The sequence below is a fragment of the Cannabis sativa genome, chromosome X, assembly GCF_029168945.1.
Source record: "Cannabis sativa cultivar Pink pepper isolate KNU-18-1 chromosome X, ASM2916894v1, whole genome shotgun sequence".
Classification (NCBI taxonomy): domain Eukaryota; kingdom Viridiplantae; phylum Streptophyta; class Magnoliopsida; order Rosales; family Cannabaceae; genus Cannabis; species Cannabis sativa.
The window spans coordinates 6,076,397-6,098,728 of NC_083610.1; the positions used below are offsets into that span (position 1 = coordinate 6,076,397).

The following is a 22,332-nucleotide window of genomic DNA, read 5'->3' on the forward strand; positions in this document are numbered from 1 at the left end:
TTTTTGCTTCAATTTTTAAGTGACATATAAAGAATCTGTCTCGGTTGGTGTAACCAACGTTATAATCATAGATGCAAATACTGATATTTGTTAATTCACTTATTAATGCTAAAATTTTTTTACTTCGGTTCATAACCGAAGTAAATAGTAATGTACTGACGCAAATTAGTTTTTTGCTTTGGTTATGAATTGAAGTAAAAAAATAAAAATAAAAAATAATCCGAACCACCGCAACCATACCATCGCAACCCTGAAAAAACCAACATTAGGTTAAGAAAAGAGAGATCAAAAGAGGGAGAAAGAGAGAGATAAATTGAAAGAGGGGAAGAAAGATAGATTACCGTAACATCGTAAGGGCTCCATGATGGCGATGATAGAGCTCCAACGCCACCTGCAAAAAAAAAATGAGAAAGAGAGTTAGAGTATGAGATCTATGGGTTCGTGCTTTTGGGCTGGGTCGAGAAGAAAGGAATAAGACGAAGGTGAAGATGGCCGAAGTTAGACGACGCCGCGGGAGAGTTGGCGGTTTAGTCATAACTTAGAGAGAGGGGGCGACTGAGAAGGGTTAGGTTAGAAGTTGGTTTTATATCATTAGGGTTAGGTTTTTTTAAAGGGATAAGTTGAAAATTACCCTTTTCTTGTGTCCATCAATCAAAAATACCTTTATATTATACTTTATTGAAATATATCCACTTTTGTGAGTGAGTTGCTAAATATACCCCTTCCTTCTACTTAAGTTTAGCATATATTTTATATTAACTTAGGGGTATAATAGGGACATCATCTATAATAGTGGGTATATCTTAAAAGAAATGAAAATAGAGGTAAAGATCAAAACAAATAAAATAAAGTGGGTATACAATGTAATTTCCTCTTTTTTAAATGGGCGTTGAAGCCCATAATTGGTTCTCTCTCTTTTTTTAATAGCTTGTTGCGTCGGTGCAAATAGTTTATGTATATATTTTTTAATTTCATCTTTTGTATTAGTTTTTGTTTTAGTGTCGAATATACAATTGATATGGTGACCAACCGAAACAAAAAAAATGAATTAACTTTTGCGTTGATCAACAAATTTGAATAAATGCATTGGCCAATGCAAAAACTCACTTATTATGTCATGAACTCATAAAATAAATATGAATTCATCCATCTTATGATTGAGCACATGTTTGTCCTAATAAATTAAAGTTCTCAATGACAATCTAGCAAGGGATGAACTCGATCATCCTTATACTAGTAATACTCTTTTGGAAAATATCTAGAGAATTGATATTAACACCAAAATTGAGTATATAGCAGCAATAAAATATTTAAACCTTCGTGAATAAAAATTAAAATCAAAATCGTAATCGAAATCAAACAAACATATAAAAAAATAAAAATTAGAAGTATAGATCATTTCCTTTGTCTTGTCATCATGGTGTGGCATAGTGACAATAGTGGTAGTTCTTTTTGAAATTATACACATTTTCATTTTGTTCAAAACATATAGTACTTTTGTATAAAATATATTATCATTATAATAAATATCTGGCCAGAATATGGGAATGGAAGTGGGAAACGTATGATTTATTATTTCATCTATTTCCCTTTTTTCAATAATAATAAATTTCCTACCAAAAAAGAAAAATTCCCATTATTAGCAAACCTAAGAGTGCCATTTGCCATCATCCTAATGGTCCACGTGGCACACTTAGCTGCCGAAAGTGGGTGCAAAAGATAGGATTAGATATGCTAGTATGTATAAGAGTCCCCCCATCAAGTCTTCTTGGCTTGCCATATAATAATTAGGGTTTTTAATTTTATATATCCCAAATAAAAAATAAAAAATAAAAAGGAGAGATGCCCTAGCATAATTCGTGGTGCTATATATTTATTTATTATTTTAAATTGTTATGTACATTGAGAGCATTGCTACAGGTGTCAATACCTTCTATAGGTGATATTCTATAATTAGTTAGTAATATTTCTTAAAAATTATTTTTTTAAGTTATATAAGATTAAATACTTAGTTACACCAACAATAATAGTAGGGTGCACCGAGATGGTGGGCATCTAGTAGTACCTTTTAGTAATCCTTTTTAATTAGAGTATTATTGTCAGGCATTAACGTTGCTTGGCACCTTCTAGACGTGTCACCGTATAATTAGTTATGCGATTCTCCTTAAATATTAATTATTGCATTGAATTATATTGGATTAGATAAATTCTAAGCAATATTTTTTAACATTTCTCAATCAATTAATATGAAAATTAATTCAAAACTTTATTATTATTTATTGAAAAGTTTTATTAGTGGTTGAAATTTCTTGTTGAGAATGCTATCCTTTAATTATACTCTACAATCTCAACACATTTATTTATTTTTTTGAAATGCAATCTCACACATTTAATATGTTACACCCCAAAAGGGAAAGTCTAGAAACTCTTTAATAAATTAATTAAATGTCCTCACTTCCCAAATTGGAAATTTTAATCTCTATTTTCTATTGTTACCCACTACTTGTTATGATGATGTTGATTTCAAATATATAGTGAAAATTCAAATAAAATTATTATTATTATTTTGAAAAAAAAAACTATTGCTAATTTGAGAGCTAATTAAAAATGATTACGGTGATCATCAAGCTTTAAATTTCATCAATTATATACACTAGTGATATTTTTTTATTAACACTATAATTTTTTTAAAATTTTAATTTAATATTCATATTAATTAATTAATAAATTTAAGGGCCCATATAATTTTTTTAATTTAAAAAAATATTAAAACTTATCATTTTAATAATTCTTTTAGTTTTAATTTTTTTATTTTGGAAACTGAGCCTATAATGTTCAAAAGTAATATTACTTTAAATTTAAATTAGTTTAACACAGTATGAGATATTATTTTTTAACAGAGAATCTTAATTCGAGCCTAATGTCTTAATTAGTCCAAAAAAAATCTTTCATATTTCATAAATTCAAATCATTATTAATAATTTGTTAAAAAAAAATCAAAATTTTTTAGGAAACTGATAAAAATTGTGAAAATAGGAAAAAAAAAAAAAAAAACCTTCTAATTAAATGCATATGTAACAAATAATTGGTGGATATCCATAAATAAAAATATACTAAATGCAATCTCATTATTTTGTTTTTTTTTACTATTCTAATTATTATTTTACATATTTTTACTAATTTATATAATAATTGTCCACTTGCCAAAAAATAATAATATTGTGAATGATTATTTATATTATACTATAGAGAGTACAAAAATGAGTGTGAATGGGAGTTTTATTAATTCTTATAATTAAGCACTCCTGTTTATATTTTAATAATATATATTATTTTTTAATAAGAAAAAAAAAATAAATAAATAAGAAGATTTTAATTAAGGTTGATTTGGCTCAACTTTGTTGAATCATGACGGTGAATGGGGAGCATGTTTTGATTTCATATTTCATTTATTTATATATATATATTTTTATATATTTAATTATATATATTTTTATAATTATTAATATATATTTATACGTACAAGTGTGTGATGATGTGATGAAGAGTGATCCACCAATTAAGTTGGTGGAATTCATTGACTCTGCAATTAATGAATAAATAAATAAATAAAATAATTATTCAACTAAATCTAATAATTAATTAATTAAGATTTAAGATTATTCTGTAATTGGTTACTTAATTCTAAACACAGGAATTAAAGAAAAAGCCATGACGTCCAGCAACAGAGCATCTCTCTACATTAATCCATATATATAATAATAATAATAGTACTATTACTATATATATATATATAATATATTACATGTTGATCAGATGCATGTATATGTACTACTATCCATATACATATATTATATGTGTGTGTGAAGAATAATAACAAATTACAGATCGAATTTTCACTATATCAAACTTTGGTAATATATATGTTGGGATATGATTTTGTTCAGTGATGTACTTTCACGGAATGTATTTCGTAGTACATTAGATTGGTTTCAGGTACATTAAATGAGTGTCAGGTACGTTTTTACTTTTTAACTCTAATTACCCCTAGATCAATCTCAGCCGTCAGATCAAATAATTTATTCATCTGACGGCTGCCGTACATCACGGATTGCAATCTATGAAAGTACAATAACGGGACAAAATCATATCCCTATATATGTTTTATTATTAATAATATATACAAGTTTTGTTAACTCGGGTTACTATCTTATGGTTATAGTTAGAATGTCTCGTTTATAAGTTAATTATATATTTTTGAGTCTAATCTTTTTTATATTGCTCACATTGTTGAGGCTGAGTTAGGCTAGTTAAATAAAATTTATAATTAAAAAAAATAATAATATATATACGTTTTTAAATAGGGAATATTAAAGATCGAGTACTTATTTTTTCCTCGACCAATGAAAGAAGAATTTTTTTTATTGATAGGATTTTGGTAATTAAATAAAAATTATATCTATTCTAATTAAATATATTAATAAAGAAATTATCAATTAATTTTTCCAAACATAATATAATTTAATATATGAGAATTTAGAACTAAAATAATAAATATAACATAAAATATATTTATGGCATAGTTCGATTCTAATAAATAGTAATAAAATTAATGTTTTTATTATCAAAAAATTAATACTCAAGATTAGATAAACTTTGAGTTAATTGAGTTTCTCGTATTAATTAAGGAAGTAAAGAAAGTGCACTATAAAATATGAGCTTTTACAAGTTAATAAAAATGAAGTCTTATGCCTTGTATTTATAGCGATCGAACTAAGTTCTGTATAGTAATTAACCCCATGTCGGGATTTGATATCCGATTGGAGGTATATTCTTCACGAAACTAATTCGATCGGTGATCATACCCGATAGATTGACCTAGTTAAAACTCGAAAAGTCTAGAAGTCACTCATCGCATTTTTTTATATAAATAAATATATAATTATAGAATTAATTAAGTAATATATTGTAAAGCATATATACTTTTTATGATGCTTTATTTCTTTAGCGCCGTATTAAATGTTTTGTGTGTTGTGTGTTCATTGGTTGATCTCTATGAAAAAGCATTTTTTTTGCTTTTTCAAATTAATTATTATATTTCTTATATTCTTATAATTAATTAATATTATATTATTAATTTCTTGTACTAATCTTAATTATGATTTGCATTACTCATTAAACTAATCTAGATTAGTGGAACCAACTTTGGCATGTTCTTCTGCACCACCAATTAATTTATATATATATGGATATTCAAAATATATTTATTTATATATAAATTTATATTTATTTATGTAACTTTTTTTTTTCTTGAAATATGTATATGCATGTGTAATTTTAATGACAGTAATGATTTAGTGTCGCGTGTTTACCTATAGTAGTACTATATATTAAAAATATATATAATTTTTATTTTAATAAAAATTATCCTTTGTAATAATTTAATTATAATTTATTTCTTATTTTTATTTAAATATTTTTTTAGGGGAGATGTTAGACTAAGAAAATGATATAGGAGTTTATTAGTAATTTGTAATTAGTGTGTAAAGTCTATATATTAGATATAGATTGGAAAAATAAAATTTTAGTTCAATATTGGGAGATTTGTCCTGTCCTGAAAATAACTTATTACTTATTATGAAAAAATCTCTTAATATTAAAACGCACTATATTCTTCGAGACAGCATTAATGTTTCAATTGAACTAAAATTTTATTTTCTTGATTCATATATAATAATAATTATTCGTTACATATTTATAGACTTTACATACTAATTTTAAATTACTAATGAGCTCTTCTAGCATTTTCTAGAGATGCAATTCAATTGTTATATGTCTTTTTTTTAATATATATTATATATTTTTAAATGGGATTTTGTGATTTGTTAGGACATAATATATATTATATATTTTTTATATAATATGAGTCTATTTTTTTATACAATATATATTAATATAATGAGTCTTTTTTATTAATTATATTATATATTTTTTTAAGCTTACTTTAATTAATAATATTTTAGGACAAAAATACCTTAGAGTACGACACTTATATAAAGGAAGGAAATCATAGTTGAAACTTGAAATCGGTGACTCTCATTCTTTTTTTAAGTATATATTTTATAATTATTTATAGTCAACTATGATGATCATTTTTTTTTGTTAAAAATTATTTAATCAATTTATAATGTATATAGTTGAAATCACATTATATATAATTTTAATATTATTTTTACTTTTTTTTAAGAAAATATTTTTTTAGTTAGTTTATAAATTCTTTTAAAGTATATGTGTATATATAATACAGAGCTTCAATGACCTCAAAAAAAAAAAAAAAAAAAACTTCAATGAAAGGTATACTGAAAAATCACAAGTTATTAAAATTAAATCTTTGTTTGTTATATATTTTACTATAATATATATAATCATATTTTTTTATGTCAAATTATATTACAATCAATTTTTTAGTTTTTTTTTTATTATTTATATGCATTTTTTTAAAAAATAAATAAATAATAAGACAAATGATGAAAACATCAAGTACATGCTAATAATTAATTTTTTTTTGAAACAGCTAATAATTAATTAATATTAATTATTTTTGCTATCAGAAAGTCAGCTAGCTTTGAGAAAAGATAATTAAAGAACAAAATTAAAGATTTGAAAATGTTGAAAAGAAAAGAAAAAACTGAATTTGTTGCTTGTTTCATGATCATGTTTCTAAAAGAATATAATTCAAAATAAATGTAATATTAATTCAAAATAAATAAATGTCATACATTATTATATTTAATTGAAAGAAATTAAAGTCCTCAAAGAATGTTCAGATAATTATTTGAATTCTATTATTTATTTATTATTAATTATAAAGTTAGTTGGAAGAATAATTAGTTCAAATTCATAATATATAACATTATATACTCCTCAAATTAAAGCTTGCTATTTTTCTTTCTAAAAAAATGTCAATTAATTAACCATATTATTTAATCCCTTACCCAATCATTTATATTATTTATGTTAATTAGGATTTTCGCTCAACTTTGACATGTACCAAATTATGCTCTATAAACTTTTTAGGTCTTAAAAATTTTCATTGAACTATTGAGATTGTTGGATTTAAAGATTTTTGTCTAATTTCATTCAATTTTACTAATATGGTAATTATCCATATACTAAACTGTGTCCCATGAACTTTAATATTTACAAAGTCATGTCTCCTTAACTTTAACATGTACCAAATTGAATTCCTTAAATTTACATTCACGTCAGACTTTCTTTAGTAAAATTGAATGAAATTTCTTAAATCTAACAATCGCAATAGTTCGAGAAAAATTTTAATTTAACGATAAAAAAAATTCAAGAGACATAATTTAGTACATATCAAAGTTTAGAGAAAAAAAATACAAATTTATCTTATATTTATATACAGTAGAACCTCTATCCAAGAATACACTTGGGACTAAGTAAATTATATTCTAATTGGGAGGTTATAATTAAATAGAGTTACACTAGAAAAAAAAAATTAAAAAACCAAAAAAATATCAATGTAACAATAATAACAATAAATAATCATTAATACTATATCATAATAGAAATATTTTAGAGTAAATATAATTTCATACATGTATTATAATTTAAAATAAAATTATTAATTTTACATAAATAAATTTACAAAATACATGCATATATTTTATTAAGATGTAATTATTCTCATATAGAGGTATACTTTGTTAATACGGGACTTAAAAAATGTATAACTAATTACAATTTAGAGGTTATTCTTATTTATAACTGGCCCAAATCGGGACTTGATTTTTTTATAACAAATTAGAGGTTATTCTTGAATAGAGTATTCTTAAATAGAGGTTCTACTGTATATACATATTTTATTTTTGATTTCAAGCAGAAAATCTCCATTATGGATTATATATATAATTACTATATTAATTATACATATATTTTGGCATAAAATATATGTATAATTAATAAGAAGCGCTTAGTTGGATTGATCGTCATCAGTGAGTGAATGTGATTGTATAGATAGATTGTTTGATGTGTATTCAAGCTTTGTTTAATTCTGTCTCTTTACCTTCCCAGTTTAGTTTAATTGTTTCAGATTGTAAAAGTCTTTTACTTTCTCTTAATAATATTTTTGTACGTTTTGTTAAGCGATTTATTAACAAGGTCGCTCATTATATTATGTGTGCTTCTTGTTTTTTCCCAAATCGTACTATCCTGGAGGGTTCTCTGTCTCCTGAGATAGTTGCCATTCTTTTGACAAATTTTTCAGTTTAATAATTACTGGTATTTTCGTTAAAAAAAAAAAAAATTATACATATATTTTTTGAAAATGCCATTTATACATATTACTAAATCAATAAAGACATTTCCATATTGGTTTAATTTATTCAATGGTAGCATTGATTTTTCGGATATATACAAAGGTCTATAAAAATATAAATATATAGGTGGTCCAATGCAAATTAATTAATTGAATAATTATATATGTATATATCTTGGTAACAAAATTAGCTATACCTATATCTCTCTCATCAAGATAAAACCTATATATATAATAGAGTAATTAAATATTTTCATTATTATTTTTTTTATTTCTTTAATATTTTTTTTTTTAAAAAAAAAGATATAAAACCTAGGCAAAAAGATACTGAATATGGCAGTTGAGAGATCATCATGTACATATAATATATATAATATATATATATTTATATAAATGTATAGATATAGCTTGCAATGAGATCGATCATAGATCCAAAATGATCATGATGATCAAAGATTATTAATTTAGAATCACAATGCATTGGTAATGGTAACTCAATAAATGTCTCATATCTAATATTGTTATAGCTAATTTGTTTGTATATATATATATACATTTATATATATGGTTATTTATATAGATATGACTAGAACAAATGAACCCAAAAAAAAATGATAAAAACTTTGTATATTCCTAAATGGGAAAATTTAAAAATAAAGATGATAAAAAGTTTGTAATATATGTTACCTATCTATATTTATATATTTTTAACTTTTTTTTAAAAAAAAATGGGAAATAATAAAAAAATAGAGAATAACCAATAGAAGAAAAAAGGGGACATTTATTCTTGTTTGTGTTTCTATATAAAGGACTCCCAAACACACCCCCAAAACACATCAATACATTCCAATGTTCCATTTTCAACTAACAAACACTTCTCTCTCTCTTTCTCTCTCTCTCTATTCCTCTTCTATAAAATTAGGGTTTTATATTTTGAGAGAAAAAACAAGAGAAAAACACACACATATATATACATATTTTGAATTAGGGTTTTATATTTAGCTCAACTCCCTACAAGATTTGGACTATCATCATCATCATCATCAACACAAAAATAACAAGGGTTAGTTGTATATATATATACATAGTTGTGTATGTATATGTATATATGAATGGTAAGGGAGGTGACAGAAGAGAGTGAGCACACATGGCATTTTCTTGCATGAAATGATCATGTTCGAAGCTATGCGTGCTCACCCCCTTCCTGTCACCCCACCATCATCTCTCTTGATCATCACTCGATCTCTTTATTTCTCTAATTTTTTTTTTAATTTTTTGGGATTATATATAAATTTTTAGGTCTATATATGGATTAATTCAATTTTTTAGTGATTATTTGCTTATTTTGTGTGTTTATGTTGTTGATTTTGCATGAGAGAATATATATAATCATGAAATTAATTTCTTCCTCTCTTAATTAAATTAGGGTTTTATCATTATTAGGGCTTTGGTATTGTTATTAGTACTGTTTTATTGATTCTAATAAATTTTAATTTAATTAATTAATTTTATTTTTTTGCAGGCCTAATAAAAAAGATTATTATAGCTACTAATTCCTAAGCATGGTTAATAGGTAGATTAGATCTGACTAATTCTGATATAAGCGTGAGATGCTTTATTAACAGATTATATATATAAATATATTTTAAAATATATTAATTAATTTAATATATTAAATAGGACTATACTAGTAGTCTAGTACTATCTGATATGATTAGTATCATATAATGTTTTGTGAAAATTTAATTGATTAATTAAGTGTAATTATATATATATGTTATTAATTTTAATAATTAGGGTTTTATTTTTTTTAGGGTTTCTAGAATTACTCATAAATATTCTGAAAATATACACCAAAAGCTGAATTATATTCATCACTTTTCCCTAACAAAAAAAAAACTCAAAAACTACAGCTAATTTAATTTCATTTAAAATAATATTTTGAGGAAAAAAATAATATGTTTTTGGTTGATAAATTAAACTATATATATATATATAAACAAATATTTATAGGGAGAAAAATAGAAAGGGGAAAGCTTATAGCTATAGCTATTATGGAAGAAGATATTTAAGTGTGTATATACATATAATATATCTTAAATTTGTGAAAAGATCAAGAGAAACAAGAGCTAAAGATTTGTACAGAAGAGAATTTTTTTATATATTAAATATATATAATACATATGTATATGTATACAAGTTAATATTGATGCAATAATTTTGAAAATTAGCAAACAATTAATTTATTATTGTGTTCTTATTACTTAGTTAGGTAATAATAAAAAATTGGAATAATTTCATTTTACATCTATCTGCTGATAATTTTATGTATATGTTTATATATAATATATTTATATTATATGTGTGTGTATATCAGTGTATGAGTGCAGGATACAGTATGATACATACGATGATGATGATCTCAATTGGAAATGAAAGTATATATATAGCTACATAGATATAGATAGATAGATATATATATACATATGTAATATTGCTCAGTAGATTGATGAAATTTATATATATAAATGTATATAATAATTAATCATGTAATTTACTCATTGTGTAGTGATGGAAGATTTGACTCATTGGTAGATTAATTCACAAATCATTGTGTAGTGATGAAGATATGATTTTTCTTTTTTGTAAGGAGTGATGAAGTTAATATTAATTACCTTTTTTTTTATATGTATATATGTTTTAGTTATATATATTTACAATGAATTGTATTGCATATCAGCAAGTCTTCACTGTTCTACTGATATTTCACAATTGTATTATCTATGTTAACACATTATTACACATGAAATCATTATTGTATCATTTAATTAATTTTTAAATGAAATATTGTTGTAATTGTATCGTTTTATTATATTTGTGAGCTTAAATAGCGGCATAAGTATCTAAAGTTTTATGTTTGTAAGCGACATAAACTCAATGTGTATTTTTAGCGGCATAAGTACCTAATGTTTGTAAAACTATAATCTCTCTAATTTTGTCAGTACAGACTCAGGGCACATATAAGGCTTAAATTCTTGATCATTGGGTCTAGATAGAAATATGTAGTAAAACAGAGTCTGCACTGACGAAACTGGAAGAAAATTACAGTTTTACAAACATTCGGTACTTATGCCGCTAAAAATAAACATTGAGTTTATGCCGCTTACAAACATAAAACTTTGGATACTTATACCGCTATTTACCCTACTTATGATGGTTTATGGGGTTCCTAGTTATATATTTATATATACTCATTGAGTAGTACTGTTATAAAAAATCTTACTTTTAATCATAAGAAAATTTGTGATTGTTTATCGAATTTTTTGAAAATTGAATTAAAAGACGATTAAGTTGAAGAAAATACTATTAAAAAATAAACAAGAAGAAATTTTTACTTAGTCAGGGTGTTACTTTAGTCAATGTGCCAGTATTATTTAGCACTTTGGTTATGGAGTATTTACTGTTTTTCTTTATACAAAATTTTTTAACCCTTTTCATGAAGGGATGAAGCCTTTATTTATATGTATTTAATTTGACTAATGGGTTGAGGTGATGAAGACCCATTAGGTTTAGAAAGTAAAAAAAAAAAAGCTCACTGATTGAGTAATATAATGAGATAAGTTTAAAAATACTACTTTTATTAATCAATTAATCAAATTTGCTTCTAATTCTATATTTAATTGAAATATACCTCTTTTTATATGTATTATACCCAAAATATCCTAAGATAAGAGAGTCACATGGAGAGTATCTTGAAGTAACAGGGACAAAATTGGTACAATATATAAAAAAAGAGGTAAAAATGATAGACTTTAGAAAAGAGGGTAAAAATAAAAGAGAACAATATAAAAAGGGTATAGAGTGTAATTTCCTCTAATATAATTGAATATTGACTATTGGGTTGGGTAGGTGAGGTCCAATGTGTAGGCAGTCGTTGTTTGTACACAGACGTATGTTGACAGTGAAAACTTAGCATGGGCGGCTGCTAGTTTATTGAGGTTAGAATAGTGGCTGATATTGACCCAAAAAGGTAATTTCCTTTTGTTGTGTGCCTTTTTGAGGCCCGACAGAGGGGACATGCAACCAATTTTTTTTTTTCAGGATTCTTGTCGAAAGATTGCCACATAGGATGATCTCCCAAACACTCATATGTTCCCAGATGCCTCTTTGACTTCCTTTCCCAGATGACCTCTGAAGGTAATCGATTTTGCCTTTTTGAATGCATATTGGCTGAATTTAAAATTATCTTCCAGGACCTGTGTCCAGCTTAGTTCTGGGGAAGCAGTTATGAAATCTGAACACTTTGTCTGGCTTCACTCATGAGTTGAGTGATTGATCCATGTGGACCTAGTGAATGGGTCCAATAACTTTAATGGGCTTGCTTGAAGGTCCATGTGTCATTTATATCCGGAAAAGTGAACAACGTTGATTAAAAGTAAAAAAATTGTGATTAAATATAAATCATCATTTTTATATTATCACTAAAAGTCTATGACTAAAAGTATCATGTGGCGTTTAATTAGAGGTAAAGAAGTGAAAATAAAATAATTTTTATTCTATTAATTTGTTATTTGTTGCATTTTAAAGTATTAATAATATTACTTTTATTCTTATTTTTTTAATTTTTGAATAATCATTTATGAAAAATGTGTTATACATGGATCTTGAATTCTATCCTAGGTCTGTGTACTGAAATTATATATGTTGCTAGCTAAATCCAATCACTATAACATAATAAGTTAGCTTTATAATGTAAAATATTATATGTAAAAAAAAAACCTCAAAAATTATTGTAATAATCAAATAAGTAGTTAAAAAAAAAAGGTTGTTATCACTAACACATGAAATATAATTTGTAAGATTCAAGACTAAATAAAAGATTCTATACACTAAAGATAACAATGATTCCACATATATGAAAAACCTAATTACAATACAAAATAGTTGTTATAATCTCAATTTATATATATGGTGTATAGTAAGTCTCACACAATTTTTTTAAAAAAATTTTAAATAATTTATAATATACTTTAATATTCAGTGATCTATCGAGATGGTAACAAATTTTGTTCACTAATCTTAAATAATCACTTTATTATAAGTGGCCAATTTTTCGATTTTTTTTCCTAAGCACTATCTTAGATAACTACATAGAATGAATGGCCCACAAGGAATAATAATAATGATAATCATGAGTTTCTATCTTAAAACTAAAAGACTTAGTTGTATTAATCTAATAAACTTTTGCTTAAACTATCAAAGTTCAAATTCTCATCTTCCACTTTCGATGAATTCAATATTAACTTTTAGTTGTTACGATATTCCATACTCAAATAATAACAGAAATTAACCAAAAAAGTATTAGGGGTAAGTTGAAAAATGCCTCTTTTATTAATCAATTAATCAAATTTACCTTTAATTTTATATTTATTTGAAACATACCTCTTTTTATATGTATTGTACCCAAAATACCCTGACATAAGAGAGTCACTTGGAGAGTATCTTGAAGTGACAGGGGCAAAATTGGTACAATGTTTAAAAAAAGAGGTAAAAATGATAGACTTTAAAAAAGATGGTAAAAATAAAAAAGGACAATATAAAAAAAGTATAGAGTGTAATTTCCTCAAAGTATTAGTCTAATTAATCTTTTGGTAGAAGCGTTGTTCATATTTGACCTAGCTAGTGTTGTTTTTCGATTTTGTCCTCTATTATAATTTCTTAGTTATCATCTTTCATAATATATTTTCACTAATATTCTTTTGACCTCACATGCAAAACAATATGGATATATGCCAACAAATCAAAACTATAAATTACCTAAGGGAACTTTTCATTTTTATTGGTTTTAAGGTATAAATTTGTAAAAATATAGCTTAATTTGGGAAAATTAAGAAAAAAAAAAAGGTTAAAAATATGAGTAAAATAAGTAACTGATTACCCCTCTAGTTACCATAAGGTTACCTAATTACCTCTCTAATTATTATAAGAGGTACCTAGTTACTCCTCTAATATTTGATTATACCTTTATCTAATTTTCTCATTTTTTTTAACATTTTATTAAAATTTTCTCATAAAATATAACTTTTTTTTTTTAAAAAAAAATCAGATGTATAAAATCTTATAAATTTTTTAATTTCCTTTAATAATAATAAGAGTAAATACCATTTTGGACCTTGTGTTTTGTAAAAGTTACTAATTGGACTCTCTGTTTAGTTAAATGACAAAATAGACTATATATTTTCTAAAATAATACAAATAAGATCCTGAACTGATATTTTATCAAATAAAATTTAATAATAATCCGATCTAAAGGTGTTATGACAAAACTGTTTACATTTTTTGTATCTGTTCGTGTTAGGAATTGTCTTTAAGTTGATTATATTAAAAAAAAAAAAGTTATCGAAAATTAAGCTCAATGTCCTATTTTTACTATTTTAGAAAATACAAGGTCTATTTTGTCATTTAACAAAACAGATGATCCAATCAATAACTTTTGCAAAATACATGGTTCAAAATAGTATTTACCTAATAATAATATAATGAGGCTACATATGTAGATTAATTTTTTAAAAGTTTTACTAGAATGTGGGAAAAATAAATATATAATAGAAAAGAATATGCTGTTATAATATTCTAGAAAGAGATATATACTAAATGAAGACTTGACAATGAGAAAGATAAAGAAGAATATAGAATATTAGATGATTTGTCATTTTAGTGTGAATCTTGTAAAGAATATTAGAGTATTTCATTATAAACTATGAAAAGTGGAGTTTTACTTTATTTATTTTATTGTATTTTAGAGGAAAAAATTAATCTCTCATTAGTTTTGTTTGGATGTTGACTTTTATTAAAAAAATATTGTAAAGGAGAAAAAATTGAGCAAAATATTTTCAAAAAATTTATAAGAAATTATTTTTATTTATAGTGTTCTAAATTTTATAAAATTATACTATATACTTAGGGGTGGTCCCAAAAATTTGGTTCATCAAGAAAAAAAATTAGAGATGAAAGTAAACCTAAAAGTTAAGACATAATAAAAATTAATTTATTAAAAAATCATAATATAGAAGAAAAAAAATATACAAAAATAGAGAGTATGTATATAAAAATATTTACAAAGTATAAATATATATAGAAAAAGATTAAATTATAAATAAAAAATTTAAATATTAAAATTTCAAGGTCAACATAGGCCACTCCTAATTTTATGCTAAATCTGTCCCTGTATATACTTGAGTTTTAATTCTTTTAGAAAATAAACCTTTGTTTTTCACTTGAATCTAAAGATGAGAGAATAAAATTCTTCAAACTTCATAAAATTCAAGATCCAAACAAAGGTTTAACAAATGAATAAAATAGACCTACAAATTTACTTAACTATTAAGTAAATATGTAATTATATTATGGTAACATTTACATAGCTATTCTCATTATATTTCAACTTTGTTAATGGTACTTATTTACTTAGTATAATGAATCAAATTAAGAACTTTTGACTCATCAAAATATGATAGTAGAAAAGATTCATAATAATTTTTGTATTAAAACAACAAAGCATAAACTTGAATGAGATCTTTCTTCTTTCGGAAGAAAAAAAAAATTTATTGTCTAACCTAACGTGTGATTAAGTTTATTCTTATATAACTTAATACCAATGTCATCTTAAAAAAAAAAAAAATTAGTATAATTATCGTTATTTATTAAAGTTATTTAAGCATTACTAATATTCAATACCATCTTAAGGTGTAAGCATTGTTATTAAGCACTAGTGTTATTATTATTGTGGAAATAACGCTATTATTATTTACATTAAAAAAGCACCGAGAAGAAATAAATTTAGGCAAAAAAAAAGAAAGAGCAATTTGCGGCGAAATCTTTTATGTTTTAATTTTTATACCTTAACCCCTTTTTTCTTGTGGCAAAACCCCCCCTTAAGTTTATTTTTCTTTGTAAATTTGATACGTCAGTTAAATATCAATTGGATGACCACTGTATACACTTGTATATATGTAACAGTAAACCCTCAAAGTCGATACAGTAATAATCCAGTTAAAATTTAATGGTAATATCTAACTAACACCTTAAATTTGTAAAGAAAAGTAAACTTAAAAGAATTTTGCCACGAAAAAAAATGAGATTAAATGTATAAAAATTAAACATAGATTTTGCCACAAATTCCTCAAAAAAAAAAAATGTGAAAATATTTATAGCATATTTGATAGGCTGAAAAAAAAAATTACACTGTCAATTGAGAAAATATCTTGAAGGTAAAAAAAAATACAGTACTACAATTTTCTATAATAATATGATAGAAAATAAATAAGCAAATTAGAAGAAAAATGACTGAAAAAAAATTGCAAGAGAATATAGAATTACAACAATTTCAATATTATTCCATGCAAAAGTACAAAATATTCAATGCTTTACATGGGATATAGTCAGAACCATCCCCTGCAAACCAAGAATTCATAATGCTTTCCGAGGCAGAGGCGGAGGGATTTTCCGAGGGCCACCTTTCAATTAACCTGAAACCGAACTGAGAGGCAGTTGAAAGTATGGTTGGCTCGTCCACTCGCCTTATAATATGACATAGAATCAATCCAGGCTGATGATCCTTACTATTTGATGAAATCATCTCTTTCGCGGTTGCAAATAGAGGCGAAATGGCTTCAGCAATGTATGTAACATCTGTGCCTATTATGATATCGAAACCATTGTTGTTTACTTCCTTGATTGTTTCCATGTGTTCTTTGTTTCCCCACTCTAGTTTTTTCACAATCAATTTGTTTGATAATGGTTGTTTGAGATTCGAGGAGACATTTTGTGTCAATAGCTCGAGGGCTTTTGTGTCTCCATCGGTGGCGATCACTAGGTTAGCGTATTTAGCTGCGATCATTGAGCAGATACCCCCACAACCGGCGCCTAATTCGAGAACCTTTTTTTCGGAAACTATGGATGGATTTCTTGCTAAGACTGAAGCCATTAGATGAGCTGATTCCCATATCATTAGACCGGTCGATGTGCATGTGTGTTGGTACTCTTTGGATAGTCTTTTGATCTCGAAATTATGATCTCTGATCTTTATTATCTGTGAAGATTAGGAGATAATATTTTAGTGTCAAATGAATTTAGGAAAGATTGTGAAAATAGTGTTTCTGTTTTTAGGTTTTGAAAAACCGAATAGCGTACTGAGGCATTTTCCCTTAGTCCCACAACAAGAGGAAAAACTTCGTAAAACTTATAAAATTCATAATCTAAGGTGCCGTTTGGTAACACTTTTGTTTTCTAATTTTATAATTACAAAATGAAAGTAAAATTTTTGTTTTTAAAAATTTTGCTTTTGAAAAACAAAAATGCGTTCTGTAACCACTTTTATTTTTCAATTTTAAAAACAGAAAACAAAAGTGTGTTCTGTGAAGTTCATTTTCATTTTCATTTTTTGATTTTATTTACGTTGGGTTTAGGTCTGGGGTCGAATTTGGGTTCAAGTCAGAGGCCGGGTTCAGCACCAGGACCGTGGGGGGATTTGGGTCCGGGTCATGATCGAAGTTCAAGATATTGATTAAGAAAAAAAACTGTTTAAAAAAATATTGAAGTGATTTTTTTTGTTTTTAAAATTTTGATTATCAATTAAAAAATTGAAAAATAAAAACAGTTTTATAGAACATGTTTTTGAAAAATATTTTCACTTTTTCAATTTTAAAAACAGAAAACTGATTAAAAAAGTGTTACCAAACGGCACCTAAAATAATCATAAGCTAAGCTGAAATCGATACGTTGAAATAGGAAATAAGAGCTACTGAGCTAGAAAAATTGAATCGTAAATGGAGTTCGGGTTCAAATTCCATGACTTTCTCATTATTCATCTGCATGATATGGGAGAAAATTCATGAAAAAGAATTTAAGTGGCGTTTGGTTTAGTGTTATGGAATAGAATAGTAATAGGAATAGTATTATGATGTTTAGTTTAATTTTAGAATGGTAACAAAATGTGTTGTGTATTGACATAAATATTCTTACTTTAAATCATTTTGGTAATGGAAGGGTATAAAATAAGGCTAAGGGTATTAGAGTAATTTTACTTTTATACTAAATGGTGGAAAGGCAATTACATAGGTTTAGACATGTAATCCTTATTCAAATGAATGGTGTAATATTTTCAAAACCAAACTAAATGATGAAATCGTAATAATGATTCCATTATGATTATGATTACGCCAAACCAAACATGGCCTTAGGACAGATTGCGATTTCGCCTATAAACTATTACTCGTCTGCTTAGATAAGTGCAATAGTTCGGGAGCAAATTTTAATATTTCTCGATAAATTCAGTGACGAAAGTATCGTACCTCGCTATCATTGGAAGGACTATCTCCAAACATTTCTGCTGCCAAACCATCAGAGATATCGACCTCAACATTGTCGGTGGCACGCTTCAAAACGTTCTCTTCGCCTTGAATGGCAGCCTCGGTATTGGTAGATTGATCTGTACCATCTGAAATGTGGAATACCGCTTGAATCCAGCGCCTACAACATTTTGAATGTCTTTAGAAACCGGGATTTTCATAAAAGCATATAATAAAGTACCTATTTATGTGTAAACAAGACTGTTTACCGATTCATTACAAGGTCTCGTGATCGGTTCTCAACTTGTTTGCAGCACAAACCGAGTTCTTTGACATCAAATCTGTTGTCTTTGAACATGCTTGTTAAGAACTCGTTTGAAAAATAGAAGGCGCGCTGGAAATATAAGGGGAAATAATTAAGCTAGCAAAATAGAAATGCATAGTACTGAAACAATAACACTAGTGTGAAACAACAACTTACAGTGCCATCACCCCTGACATAAAAGTTTTCACTGATCTTTTGATCCTTGCAAGTTAATCTTTCCTGTAAATTTCCACATGATATTAGTACCAGGATAGAGATCAGTCTCGAAATTTATAAGATCAATGTCCTTATTTCCATGTTACAATTTGGCATACAGCCATAGAAACTTCGGAAAAAACTTGGGTTGTTCATAGCAATCTGCAATTCGTAGTTTCAAACCCAAATCAATCCGGACCAAATCATTTGAAACCAGATCAATTCGGTGTCAACAGTTTAGTTAATTTGGACGGTTTATAATTCTCTATTTTGTTCAAAGTTTTAGAATTTTCGCTAGCGGATCAAACCAAATTGCCTAATTTGTTATATACATATATTTTTATTATGGAATTTTAATATTTCGGGACGATCTCGACTTGATATTTTTTATCAATGTTGTCTTTTATGAATTACAAACTTTAAAAAGTTTAAAAAATTAGTAAAAGAATGAGTAAGTACTTAAAAAAATGTTACGAAATACAAACTATAGTTTTAAACCAAAGCATTATTTGAATTTGCGTATTTAATTGGTCAAGTTCAGTTTTGAATGTTTAGAAAACTGTAATACTGCTTTGGTTTGGAAAAAACTCAGACTAAACCAATTCGTGAACAATCCTAGAAAAAACCAATCATTTGAAGAAAAGAAAACGAAAACTACAGAGAGAATGGCAACAGGCTAACCTGAGCTAGGTCACCGGTGGCATAGTCACGAAAAAGCACGTAACCACCTGGCTGGCAAACAATACAACATGAGTTTCATCACATAAAGTTAATGATTTATTATAGAAAAATGAAAGCTTTAAAGATAAATTTCTCAGCTAATCAGAGAGATGGGATAACTTACCTTAAGAACTTTTCGAACATTCTGTAACACTAGAGACATCTTCTCTGGAGACACTGCAGACAACACAAAGATCTGCTTAACATGTCAGCCACTTCAAAATCAGAAGGTAAGTAAAAACAAATGACAACAATTTTCGATCAAATACCATGGTTACGATATCGACAGAAGATGGAGATATGTGATCTGTGAGGTCATCACTGGTCAAATCACAAACAAAAGCGCTAACATGCGAATCATTGAAGTCTTTATGTGCCTGTAATGACCAAACCGAAATTTTATCATGTCTCGGTTTCGCCCATTTGGAATTTTTGTAACAGAAATTCAATGAGCTTCTAAAGAAATAACCTAACCAATTGTGATATCTTAATTATAGTAATTGCATTAGTTAGCCTATCACATCTTTGCCAGCCAATAAAGTATAAGAAAATTTAAGGACTTATTCAAATCCTAAGGTTAAGTAAACAAGTCAAAGCTTTCGAAAAAGGATGAATACAAACCTTAACCAAGTTAACAGCACGCTGTGAAAAATCGCATGCATAAATGAAAATATCGGGGTATGTAGCAACCAATGGAAAAATGGTGTTCCCAGCTCCACAGCCAATCTGCTCGTAAACAACAACCGATATACAATCAATGTCTGTGCTCAAACATGGAGTAAATCACATTAAGATCAGTAGGTTGAGAAGTGAGAATAGTTGTTCACCTCCAAAATGGTTTTTCTCCCTGCTCCCTGCAAACAAGGAAATCAATATACGTCTTCGAAATTCTTAAAAGGAAATACACAAAATCCATTTCAATTCTCAGCTTACAGAGAAGTAGTGACCCCATTCTTTGTCCAAGTAATGTCGATCTTTAAAAAACTGAAAATAAAAGAGAATGATAATTAATTTACAAATAAATATACAGCATAGGAAGAACAAACATTAAGGAACAAAGCCGTATGTCCTGAATGAAAATGGGCTCCAGATCCATGTGAGGCTTCCTGATTGGTCGTCAGGCCTGTAAGGCTGCTGCTTGAAGGCCTGACAACTAGTCGGGAGGCACCACGTGGATCGAGAGCCCATATAGCATTGTTCAACCTTAAGGCTGATAAGGGTAATAAGAAGAGGTAAGTAACCAAGGGTAGAGTGAAAAAGAAAGAGAGGACTTTTGCATTGCCAAGCTATCCATAACCGAATTCATTCCCACCTAAAACCAAACCTTCCAATTATCAGCAACCTAGTTATCCTTCCTTCCATCTCTCTCAAACTAAGAATTTGAAATCCATACTCAATTTCATTCCCTCCTAAAACCATTCACATCAAACAACCATCCAATTAACCGAAACCGAGTTGTCCTATCCTTCCTTCCATCCCTCTTAAAATTAGAAATCAAAACGCAAACTCGAATTCATTTCCTCCTAAAATCCCTTCCCCGATATTCGCAACCAAGTTACCTTTCCTTCCATCTCTCCCTCCTACCAAACACATTCTAAAATTCCAATTACTGAAAACCCAATTTTCCTTTTACCAAAACCAAGCTCCCCTTCTAATCTTATAATACTTAGAAATCAAAAAAACTATAACAATTGCTACAACTATAAAATTAAATCTGACTATTTTATCAAAGTTAATTAATTACACAAATTGAAATTATTAATCTTCCAGTCTAATTTATCAGAAAACAACAAATAATTGAAGTAGCTAATCAAGATCAGAACTTTATTTTTGAAAGCAAACCTTATCTTGATGCCGCTTGTAGAAGACATCCCAATACTTCTTAGCTTCTCTTTCGTACTTTTCTATGTTCAAAAAACAAAAAACAAAATCATTGAGCTCTAATTTTACTCAGAAAACAAAAAAAAAAGGAATTTTATAAGATATGATATTGGGGAAAAAAAAAAAACCTATCCAAAATTGTGAGACACCATTGGCGGAGGTGGAGTAAATCTGTAACCTTGGAACTGGGTTTACTTCCTCTACAGCTTCTTCCACATTAGAAGACGCCATAATCGACTGAGCTTCAGTGTACTGGTTTTTTTTTAGGGTTTTCGCTTGGTGGTTTGGTAGTTACGACATGTCGTTTTTCGTTTTCTTCCCTTAGGTCTTTTTTTTTGAGATCTAAAAAATATTTTTTTAAAAAAAAATTTATTTTAATTAAAATATATTTTAATTTTAATTAATATAAAAAAAATAATTTAAAAAAAAAAATCGTGCACAATTGCACATCATATCTCCATCTCTTTCAGCTTGATAATAATCTGGGAATGTCACTTTTTAGGTCAAATAGTAAAATTTCA

At 26.6% G+C, this 22,332-nt stretch overlaps 1 protein-coding gene across 1 annotated transcript; it reads right to left on the bottom strand.

The window, feature by feature from the left end:
• Positions 1-16,537: 16,537 nt before the first annotated feature.
• Positions 16,538-22,153, bottom strand: LOC115706757 (uncharacterized). Its single transcript, XM_030634493.2, has 12 exons — positions 21,940-22,153; positions 21,773-21,834; positions 20,864-20,914; positions 20,758-20,784; positions 20,552-20,656; positions 20,200-20,307; positions 20,055-20,126; positions 19,892-19,942; positions 19,172-19,234; positions 18,960-19,084; positions 18,694-18,871; positions 16,538-17,432 (listed from the first exon to the last, which is right to left on the bottom strand). Exons 1-12 carry the CDS (start codon positions 22,040-22,042, stop codon positions 16,734-16,736), a joined length of 1,644 nt encoding a protein of 547 aa, XP_030490353.2. The 5' UTR covers positions 22,043-22,153; the 3' UTR covers positions 16,538-16,733.
• Positions 22,154-22,332: the final 179 nt, after the last annotated feature.